This window comes from Pagrus pagrus (assembly GCF_965226575.1).
Source record: "Pagrus pagrus genome assembly, chromosome: 16".
NCBI classification, from domain to species: Eukaryota; Metazoa; Chordata; class Actinopteri; order Spariformes; family Sparidae; genus Pagrus; species Pagrus pagrus.
Genome location: NC_140200.1, coordinates 195,462 through 207,182, shown reverse-complemented (window position 1 = coordinate 207,182; position 11,721 = coordinate 195,462). Strand labels below are relative to the sequence as shown.

The 11,721-nt window shown below is 46.3% G+C and overlaps 1 protein-coding gene across 1 annotated transcript; it reads right to left on the bottom strand.

Moving 5' to 3' along the window:
• Positions 1-642: 642 nt before the first annotated feature.
• Positions 643-9,552, bottom strand: LOC311271333 (protein NLRC3-like; the record flags this gene model as incomplete). The annotated part of the gene is made up of 6 exons (XM_084376947.1): positions 643-1,238; positions 1,643-1,689; positions 3,561-3,734; positions 4,042-4,215; positions 4,317-6,096; positions 9,285-9,552. 6 exons carry the CDS (start codon positions 9,550-9,552, stop codon positions 643-645), a joined length of 3,039 nt encoding a protein of 1,012 aa, XP_084233073.1.
• Positions 9,553-11,721: the final 2,169 nt, after the last annotated feature.

The window sequence follows — 11,721 nt, the reverse complement described above, 5'->3', positions numbered from 1 at the left end:
TTTCCAGCTGAAACATGATCTTCTCCCGAACCCTGACCTGACTGTCTTTATTGAAGTGCTATACAGAAGAAGTGTCCCGACACACAAACACTTCAGTACAGTACCTGACATGTCTGCCCTCCAGTGGTCACAGTTTCCTCTTATGGAAAATGAGATTATCTCTTATTTTCCCACTTTAACAGGAGGAGCTGACGGGCGGACAGGCAGGTCAATGAAACAGCACTGTAAATATTCAAATACCAGGCAGCTTCCTCTGGTTTTACACTCAAACTGCTGCTAAAGGAATTGATCTGGTCGGTTTGTTTGAAGCATCGCTCAGAGATTTAAAGATGGAGGCCCAGAAATGAAGCAGATCAGGACACAACCAAAGCACGAGAATCAGAGGAGCTGGACACAATTTATATCTGTCACAATGAGAAGATTAATATGAGATCTCAACAGCTGAGTCACTGAGCTCTGATGACAAAACCAAATGATGACGTTTGACAACGACTTGTTTCATCACAACAAAATGAATCCCAAAGTGATGAAGTAGATATAGAAACAATATGAACTGAAGGTGTTGGCGTCTCACAGAGGACACATTTCACCGTCGTCTTCAGTCAATACTGTGTTTGTGTCCACAGGAGGAGACTCTTCCTCCTACACTGAACACAGAGACACTGAGGAACCAGAGTACCAGAGTCTGAACCCAGGATAAAGAGGTTCAGTGAAGGTGGTGTTGAAGGTGTGGAGGTGGATCAGTGAGTCAGAGGAGACTCTGTAGAAGGACAGAGTGCCAGCAGGACAGTCCACATACACTGCTACTCTACCAGAGGAGGAGGAGGAGGAGGAGGAGGAGGAGAAGAAGGAGGAGGAGGAGAAGAAGGAGGAGGAGGAGAAGGAGGAGGAGAGAGGGAGGACTGTGTCTCTGTCACTGTGCCTGACAGAGTAACCACCATCAGAGCAGGTCAGACTCCAGGACTGATCGTCCCATCCAAACACACAGTCTGTACTGAATCCTGTCCTTCTGATTCCTCTGTAAGTCACTGCTATATTAACCACTCCACTCCACTCGACCTCCCAGTAACAGCGACCAGTCAGACCAGTTCTACACAGCAGCTGAGACCAGGGGTCAAACCTCTCTGGATGATCAGGATATGGCTGCTCCTCTGTCACATGTGTCACCTTCTTGTTGTTGTCAGACAGTTTGAGGAATCTGTTCACTGTGTTTGTGTCCACTGTGAGTTCACAGACATCTGATGGAGAGAAAAAGACACAACACAGCAGCAGGTTATCAGCTAATACAACTGTTGGGTTGTTTATTTATTAATGAGTTGATCATTTCTATTAATTAATAGATTGTTTAAATATTACTAGGAGACTGTATCTTATTGCAGATACAGATTGTTAATATTGAGGATGGTACATATGTTGAACCATCTATTGTTTGTGGGGTTTGAATAAACAAATATCACAATTATTGATGATATTGATTGTGATAACCACTTCGGCCGGCCAAACAACGCCCCCTAGCTGTGATATTATCACAGTATATCACAGCCTGTCATGAGCTATTGCTTTCATATTGTAAATATGATTTTAAAGAGGACTTGACTGTGTGCTGTTGTGTTCTCATGAATCAAACTGGATCCACACTCACACTTCTTCAGACCAGGTTTCAGTCTCTGTTCTCCACCATGGTCCAGCCTGGAAGAAGAAACACAGTCAGAGCAGCTTATTAAACTTTATTGATCCCCAGAGGAGAAATTCAGGCATCACAGCAGCACAAGGACAGAAATGAGTCCAGATAAACAGAGAAAAGAAACAAACAATTAACAGAATATGAAATAAAACAATGAATAAAACAGAAACTATACAAGAAGATTTGGACTCAAAATGCAAAATTACAGGCAGTAAAAGAAAACACAGTTGACTATAAAACCTTTGACTGTCATTCAAAACTTATTATCATCATTTTCCTTCTGTTCTGTGTTCAGCTGCGTTTAGAAATCAACTGAAAAAGACGAATCTGACTGAAATAAAGAAATGTGCTCTGTCTGAACACAGCTGATTGACCTTCCAAACTGGGAGCGCTTGCTGTCCGCCATTAGACTCAACAACAAACACTACAAAGGGAAAGTCTAAGGAGCTCAGCATTGATCTCAAAGAGCACATTACTGATTTGAACAAGTCAGAAAGTCACTTGGAGCCGTTTCACAGCAGTTACAGGACCCAAGATCAACTGTACAACAACTGTTTGTAAGTATAAAGTGCATGGCACGGTTGTGTCACTGCCATGATCTGGAAGAAAACACAAACTATCACCTGCTGCTGAGAGAAAACTGGTCAGGATGGTCGAGTCAACCAAAAAACACCAAAAAGCAAGTCTACAATGAATTAGAAGCTGCTGGAAGAGTCACAGGTGTCAGTCAGTCCACAGTCAGGTGTGTTTTACATCAACATGAGCTGAGAGGCTGCTGTGTTGAAAGAAGCCATTACTCCAGACGCAGCACCTTCAAGCTGGACTGAAGTTTGCTGCTGATCACATGGACAATGAAAAAACCTTCTGGAGGAAACTCTGTGGTCACATGAAACAAAAACTGAGTTGTTAGACCACAATGAGCAGCAATGTGTTTGGAGGAGCGAAGGAGAGGCCTGTAACTCCAAGAACACCAAACCTGCATGGTGCTGGTAGTATTATGCTGTGGGTTTTGCTGCCAGTGGATCTGCTGCTCTAAAGAAAGTAAACTGAATAATGAAGGAGGATTATCTCCAAGGAAAACCTAAATCATCAGCAGAAGATTGGGTCTTGGGTGCAGTTGGGTGTTCAACAGGACAATGATCCAAACACACATCAGAAGTGGTGAAGGAACGGATCAATCAGGCTGGAATTGATTTTTTCTTGAGAGAAACTGAAACAAGTCCAGTTGCCTACAATATAGCACCTAGAATTAACATATGGACTGTGTCAGGAAGACAACAAATGTAGTTGAACTTCACCAATTCTGTGAAGAGGAGCGGTCAAAAATTCAGCCAGAGGACGACCAGAAGCTTGTGGATGGTTATCAAACGCACCTAACTGAGGTGAACATGACCAAGAAACATTTAACAAAATATTGTCACATTTTCAGAAAACCTATAATAAATTAATTACTGAACCCAACTCCATGAATGAAGACTCAGTAGATTGTGTTCAACTCATTCCATCACAGAAACATGAGAGCTGTAGAAATCATTGGAACTGAAGACTGACATGATGAACATGTTCTTTATGAGTGGATGTAGTTTTGACCACAACTGTATTACTGTAACATGTTATGTTTGTAGTGTGTTGCCTCCATCACTGCTCTCTAGCTGTGGGGACATCACTGCCTCATCTCTTGTCGTACATGTACAGAATAACTCCAGTTCCATAGTAAAGTAATAATATGTATTATTATATAATATTAGTAATGAACAGGAAGATTTTACAACCTTCCCTCTGACTGATTTTAAATCCGTCCTACCTGCTGTCCAACAGGAAGCAGTGTTCCTCAGTTCATAAGTGTAACAGAGAAACAGTGTGTGAGCTCTTGTACCTGAGAGTTTCCAGTCTCCAATGTGGATCCTTCAGTCCAGCTGTCAGAAGCTTCACTCCTGAGTCTCCTGGATGATTGTAGCTCAGGTCCAGCTCTCTCAGATGGGAGGGGTTGGAGCTCAGAGCTGAGGCCAGAGAAGAACAGCCTTCCTCTGATGTCAGACAGCCTGACAGTCTGGAAATAGAAAATGGTTGACACCAGTTTAAAAACTGCAGGAAGATGCAACCTGTTCCAGAGAGATGCTGACATACAGACATGAATCAAACAAAGAATCATACATCAACACATATTAAACTCTGACTGATTCAACTGGTAAAGATCATTCACAGTTGTGAGTGTGCAGCTTTCACATTATTTAACAATGTTTCAGAAAGTTTTGTAAGTAGAAGAATCTTACAGATGTTGAGTCTCTTCTTCAACATCGACCTGAGTGTAATCAAGATTTAAATGATTGACTGATAACAATCAGCTGAATCCTGACCTGAGAGTTTCCAGTTCACAGTGTGGACTCTTCAGTCCTGATGACAGCAGCTTCACTCCTGAATCCTGCAGGTCGTTGTTACTCAGGTCTAGCTCTCTCAGACTAGAGGACTGGGAGCTGAGGACTGAGGACAGAGCTTCACAGCCTTTCAGAGATATATTACAATCGCTCAACCTAAGAGAAGTTATTGATGGAAAAAAGTTAGTAGTTATTTTCTTTTTATCTAATCAAGTCTCAAGTCAAATATTTATACATTAAGTGACTCATCCACCTACAGAGCTTTGTTGGAGGCTTTGACCACTGGCAGCAGCCTCAGAAGAGCCTCCTCTGAAGCAGAGTATTTCTTCAGGTCGAGCACGTCCAGATCTTCTTCTGATGACAGTAAGATGAAGACCAGAGCTGACCACAGAGCAGGTGACAGTTTATCTGTGGAGAGACTTCCTGATCTCAGGTACTGTTGGATCTCCTCCACTAGAGAATGATCATTCAATTCATTCAGACAGTGGAACAGATTGATGCTTCTCTCTGGAGACTGATTCTCACTGATCTTCTTCTTGATGTAGTCAACTGTTTTCTGGTTGGTTTGTGAGCTACTTCCTGTCTCTGTCAGCAGACCTCGTAGGAGATTCTGATTGGTCTCCAGTGAAAGACCCAGGAGGAAGCGGAGGAACAAGTCCAGGTGTCCATTTGAACTCTGTAAGGCCTTGTCCACAGCACTCTGGTAGAGATTTGTAAGTTTATCTCTAAATAGTTTAGACCTCCATGTTGCTTCTGCCAGCAGATTGACTCCAGAGTTGATGAATGTCAGATGGACATGAAGAGCAGCCAGAAACTCCTGAACACTCAGATGGACGAAGCAGAACAACTTGTACTGGTACAGTCCACTCTCCTCTTTAAAGATCTCTGTGAACACTCCTGAGTACACTGAGGCTGCTCTGATATCGATGCCACACTCTGTCAGGTCTGATTCATAGAAGATCAGGTTTCCTTTCTGCAGCTGCTCAAAAGCCAGTTTTCCCAGAGACTCAATCATCCTCCTGCTCTCTGGAGTCCAGTGTGGATCTCTCTCAGATTTTCCATCATACTTGATGTTCTTAAGTTTGTATAGAACCACCAGGAAGTGGATGTACATCTCAGTCAGGGTCTTGGGCAGCTCTCCTCTCTTTCTGGTCTTCAACAAATTCTCCAGAACTGTAGCAGTGATCCAGCAGAAGATTGGGATGTGGCACATGATGTGCAGGCTTCGTGATGTCTTCATGTGGGAGATGATTCTGCTGGCCTGCTCCTCATCTCTGAATCTCTTCCTGAAGTACTCCTCCTTCTGTGGGTCAGTGAACCCTCTGACCTCTGTCACCATGTCAACACAGTCAGGAGGGATCTGATTGGCTGCTGCAGGTCGTGTGGTTATCCAGAGGCGAGCAGAGGGAAGCAGTTTCCCCCTGATGAGGTTTGTCAGCAGCACATCCACTGAGGTGGACTCTGTAACATCAGTCAGGATCTCAGTGTTGTGGAAGTCCAGAGGAAGTCGACACTCATCCAGACCGTCAAAGATGAACACAACCTGGAACTCTTCAAACCTGCAGATTTCTTTGGTTTCAGTGAAGAAGTGATGAACAAGCTCCACCAAGCTGAACTTTTTCTCTTTCAGACAATTCAGCTCTCTGAACGTGAATGGAAATGTGAACTGTATGTCCTGGTTGTCTTCGTCTTCAGCCCAGTCCAGAGTGAACTTCTGTATTAAGAGTGTTTTCCCGATGCCAGCCACTCCCTTTGTTATCACTGTTCTGATTGGTTCATCTCTTCCAGGTGAGGCTTTAAAGATGTCTTCTTGTCTGATTGCTGTTTCTGGTCTGTCTGGTTTCCAGGTTGCAGTTTCAATCTGTCTGACCTCATGCTCATCGTTGACGTCTCCGGTTTCTTCCATCATGATATAGATCTCAGTGTAGACCTCATTTAGCAGTATTGGACTTCTTGCTTTTGTGATTTTCTCAAAGACATGTTGAAACCTCTTCTTCAGGTTGGTTTTGAGTTTACTCTGGCACTCAGCAAGAATCTCTGGATGAACAAAAATGACACAACAGCATTGAGAGAATGCCACTGTGAATGAGTCACCAAAAACATTTCTAACTGTAATTTCATTAACTTGAGATTCTTGTTGGAATATACAATCTAGATCTTTGCCTCCTCTGTGTGAGCTTCATACATCATTTGAAAAATACCAAAAACAACTAAATATTTTTTCTGAGATAAAATGATTATTCTGAGCTGTTGTTTCAGGAATGTGTGTGTGTGTGTGTGTGTGTCATCCCCCCTGAGAAGCTGTGCTCATCTGAATTTGTCAGCTTCTTTTCCACATTTGACCTCACACTTCCCCTCTCCACCCACCCACCGGGCCGGGAACCAACTTGACCTTGTCTTCACAAGGTCCTGTAGTACCTCGGCACTCTCTGTTACCCCGCTCACTGTGTCCCACCACCACTTTGTCGGCTTTTCTCTCCCCTTGAAGTCCACCACCCCCTCGCCCCTACACCTCGCATGGTCACCACCTGCTGCAACCTGAAATCCCTCTCTCCCTCCACTCTCTCCTCAACTGTTCTCTCCTCACTACCATCCACAGAACAGTTCTCTCTGCTGTCCACTGAGGAAGCCTCCTCCGCTCTGTTATCCTCCCTCTCCTCCTCTTCAAACGCTCTCTGTCCCTTCACCTCCTGACCAGCTCAATCATCTCCCCCCTCCCTGGCTGTCTGAATCACTGTGAACCAACAGATCGTCCTCCTCGACTTATCCTCTGCTTTTGACACAGTCAACCACCAAATCCTCCTCTCCACTCTGGCTGAACTTGGCCTCACTGACTCTGCTCTAACCTGGTTGACATCATACCTGACAGAACGCAGCTTCCAGGTCACGTGGAATGGCTCCTTGTCCAAACCCTGCTCCCTGGAAACTGGTGTCCCTCAAGGCTCAGTACTAGGACCGCTTCTGTTTTCACTATACGCTAGATCACTAGGCTCTGCAATCACATCACACAGATTCTCTTACCACTGTTATGCTGATGACACCCAGCTGTTCCTCTGCTTTCCCCCATCCTCCTCCAACACCCACGTTGCCACGCGCATCTCTGAATGTCTGGCAGACATCTCCGTTTGGATGACTGCCCATCATCTCAAGCTCAACCTTAGTAAAACTGAGCTCCTCTTCATCCCGGGGAAAGACTGCCCTCACATGGACCTGTCAGTCACTGTCGAGGACGTCACAGTATCGCCTTCATCGACTGTGAGGAACCTGGGAGTAATCCTCGACGACTGACTATCCTGCACCCCCAACATCACCACGGTGGCCCGATCCTGCAGATTTGCCCTCCACAACATCCGCAGGATCCGGTCCTTCCTTACAAAGGAAGCAACGCAACTCCTGGTCCAATCACTGGTCATCTCCTGCCTCGACTACTGCAACTCGCTCTTGGCTGGACTCCAGCCTCTGCAACTAAACCTTTGCAACGTATCCAGAACGCTGCAGCGCGCCTCGTTTTCAATCTACCCAAACTCTCCCATGTGACCCCCCCTCCCCCGTGACCTCCACTGGCTTCCTGTTGAGGCCCGCATCAGATTCAAGACCATGGTACTGGCCTTCAAGGCCGTCAACCGAACTGCACCCCCGTGACCTCCACTGGCTTCCTGTTGAGGCCCGCATCAGATTCAAGACCATGGTGCTGGCCTTCAAGGCCGTCAACGGAACTACACCCATCTACCTCCAAACACTGATCAGACCACACGCCCCAGCCCGAGCACTTCGCTTTACTACATTAGCTGGTCAGCTGGTACCTCCATCGCTGAGAGCAAATAAAGACCGCCCAGCGAAATCCTGACTCTTCTCTGTTCTGGCGCCTCAGTGGTGGAAAGAACTTCCGACCAACGTCAGGACAGCAGAGTCACCTGCCATCTTTCACAAAAGACTCAAGACTCACTTGTTCAGACTTCACCTCGACCCTGCATAGCATGACCCCCGCCCCCCCCAAAAAACAAACATATGCACTTGTATGTTCTGACCTTCAGCACTTACATCATATCACTTATGAAAGGTATCCTTGATAAATAGCAGCTACTTTGCTCAGATGAGGGCTTGAAACTTCTATCTTTTCTACTTTATCGACGGTGATATGTTGTGGTTTCTTTCTTGTGACAAATGTACTTATTGTAAGTCGCTTTGGACAAAAGCAACTGCTAAGTGCCCTAAATGTAAATGTAAATGTGTGTGTGTGGGATGACAATCTGCTGTGCGCTCTGCTGTGATTGGTTGTCATGTAAGCTTTGAGACAACAGGTTGAGTCAGACTGTGTTACGTGTCATTCATATGTAGATTTGTGTGCAGATGGTTTGTAAAAACAGCCAGCAGTGGCTGTACTACTACAGGGATTGTGATCTGTAGTTTCCCTGATGGCAGAATCCATCTTTCTGGGGGAAGTACAGCTGGCAGTACGCTGTATCACCACCACCGCTGGCTGTTAATACAAATCAGCCACCACAAAAACACAGACACAACCAGTGCATATTTGATTTGATTTATTCATGCTGAAATCTCTGTCAGAAACTCCTTAACGCTGCTGTGATTACACTGTGAACTACTGATGAGGTAACAACCAATCACAGCAGAATGTCCTGTTCCCCGGCCCATCCATTCTAACATAAACCTTTTGACAATGTTCCTAGATTGAAATAATATTTAGCACTCAGCTTGTTCGACATCCGTGTGCTCTGATTAATGAATGAGTAAACTAATGAAAACATCACCACCTCGGACTCTTTAACAGCACCCTCAGTCAGGCCTGTAGAACTGGTGTGTTGTTGTGTAGTCTACCTTCAGTACACCATGGCCCCCACTCTTACTGAATGCCCCACTAGTGCACCCTGACCCTTACATCCAGCTTCACAAATAGCTTGTCCACCAGAGCTTCCCTCTCAGTCCCGACTCCATGAAGAGGCCTCATCTCTCTTTATTTGTCGAGGTCCCTCACTTCCGAGGTTGATACTTTTTATGAATTTTTAAATCATTCCTGGTCTGACCCTTGACCTAAGAGACCCTAATCTCCCTTTGGTGACCCTATCAGTAGATATTAGCTGACAACACATCTTCCTCTTCCTCCATGTGGTAAGTCTTCGAGATGTCATCAGTTTTTCTACTGTATCTGTTATCATTTACTGTAAATTACGTTATATGAGGCATGGTTGCTTTGTTTAATGACCTACCTGTTGGTTCTGAGATGTTTGATAATTTCTCCCGCAGATCATTCTGTTCCATCTCCCCCAAAACCATTCTGGTCACTTTGATGGTGTTTATACAGTACGTCTGCACCATCTGATTCACTGTTTCCACCCTGTTTGCTTTCTCCAGTCGACATTTTGGGATTGCTGGAAAGCCTTCCAGGGCCCCCTGAAGGTGCCATTTGAATTCTTCAAAGTCCTTGTCTCCCAAATCCTCTAAAGTTCTGAAGATGGCCTGTTCAGGTGTCGCCATCTGCCCTCCCTGTAAAGATACAAATGAGAGATTTTTTTAAGACACTACAATTTGAAATTTTATTTGTTTAACTATTTAATGAAAGCACAGAATAATAAAGTCAGATGCTGATTAAATAGAGTGAAACAATGTGTCCTGGATGCTGCACATCATCAACTGACAGTCAGTCAAATGAGTACATAAATTAGACAATGCGTAAGTCCTGTTGATGTATATGTGAGGATTAATACAGGCCTGAGGATGTATTCTCAAATATTCTGATCTTTTATAATCAACAAGGAAAAGTGACTTTCAGTTAGCAGGTCCAACAATTCAACACCTGTAGAAAACAAAACACAATGTTCAAACAAATCACAGGAATCCGTGTACCCTACGTTCTCTATCGTCTCAAGACTATCTCTCCACTCCGTTACATATTCCATATGTACGGGATATGACCCCCACTGTTTGTCAGGGTACGTGGATATTTCTTTAAGACACACCGGCTTTTGGCCTCGACAGTGTATTTCACCAGCGTATTGCTCGCGGCTCGTGGGCTGACGCGCTCGGCGGCGAACGTCTGTCTCACCTCTCTCCAACAGTTCAAACACTCTCACCCCATCATAAGTGTACGGCTCCCACAGCGGCCGACAAGCAGAGTACACTTACAAAAGCAAATAAAAAGCCAAGTTAGCTGCGGTGCTACAGGCTACCTGTAAATAGGAAGTGCGGTACTTCCGGTTTCCGGTCACTGGCAGTATGGCACGCCATGAGGGTCATTGCTGTGTGGGCTGTGGGGTGGCCATGCCCCTAGAGGATGGGCATGATAACTGCGTGCTATGTTTGGGACATGAGCATGCTTTGGCTTCAAGGGAAAAGCCTCAGTCATGCATGGACTGCTTTATTCTGCCTGCACGTACGAGGGAGGCTCGGTGTCGTTTTTTTGCCTCAAAACGTTCAGGCTCTCAGGTTTCTGAGGGGCCTAGGCAGAAAACTGGCAGAACGGCTGCAGCTTCGGAGGGAAGGGGGGAGTCTTCAGGTGTCTGGCAGACTTCATTGCTTCCCCTTCAGCCCATGGTGATCCGGCCTCCACTCAGTTCTTTCCTGCCCCCGTCTTCAGGGTTGGACAGGGAGGAAGAGGTGGCTGAGGAGGAGGACGTGGATATAGAAACGGTCGCCTCCTCCGATGACAACGACCTCTCTTGTGCACAGCAAACAGTGGGCGAAGCCACGAGGGGGGAGTTAGCCCACCGCTTTGAGGCAGTGATGAACAGGGCCTCCAGAGCTCTGGGTGTTTCCCTCCCTGTGAATCCTAGGTCCACGTCCTCTAGGTTTGAGGAGGATGCAGAGGTGCGGCCTGCATTAACCCAGGTGCCCCTCCTACCTGATTTTAAGGAACTGCTGTGTCAGCAGTTCCATTCCCCAGCTTCTACCAACAAGTGGTCTGCAGCATGTCGCCGGTTTTCTAACATGCATGACAGGGACCAGGTTGCTTGTGGGATGCTTCCCCCAGTGGACCGAACCCTCACCCCACTGGTTTCTCCCTCCAGCTCCATCCTTGGCAATGCCACCTGCTCCAGCAAGAACTGCAGGGTAATGGATAGTCTGCTCGCTAAGCTACATAAAGCGTGGGTGGTCTCTACCATGACCCAGGGATACTGTATTCAGTTTTTGCGCCGGCCACCAGTAACACGGACACCCACCTTTACAACAGTGGCCGATCCTCACCAGAGAACAGTTCTGCAGGCGGAGCTGTCCACTCCGCTGGAGAAGGGAGTGATAAGGGAGGTGGCCCCTGGAGATCAACAGGCCAGGTTTTTCTCTCGCTACTTCCTGACCCCAAAAAGAGATGGGGGGCTCCGTCCAATTCCGGAACCGGTATCTCTGTCCCCTGCGATGTCGGATTCTGACAGTCCCCAGGGCTGTAGGAGACTGGTTTGCCACCATGGATCTCAAAGATGCGTATTTCCAGATACCCATCTGAAGGGGTCACTGGCGGTTCCTGCGGTTTGGCTTCGCAGGTGCGAGTTTTCAGGTGCTCTCTGGCACCACGAACCTTTACTCGTTGCATGGATGCTGTTCTCTCCCCCCTGAGGCGGAGAGGCATCAGGATCCTGAACTACCTCGACGACTGGCTGGTTTGCGCAGTCTTGGAGGAGCAGTGCCGCCACCATGTGTCCCTGCTGCTGA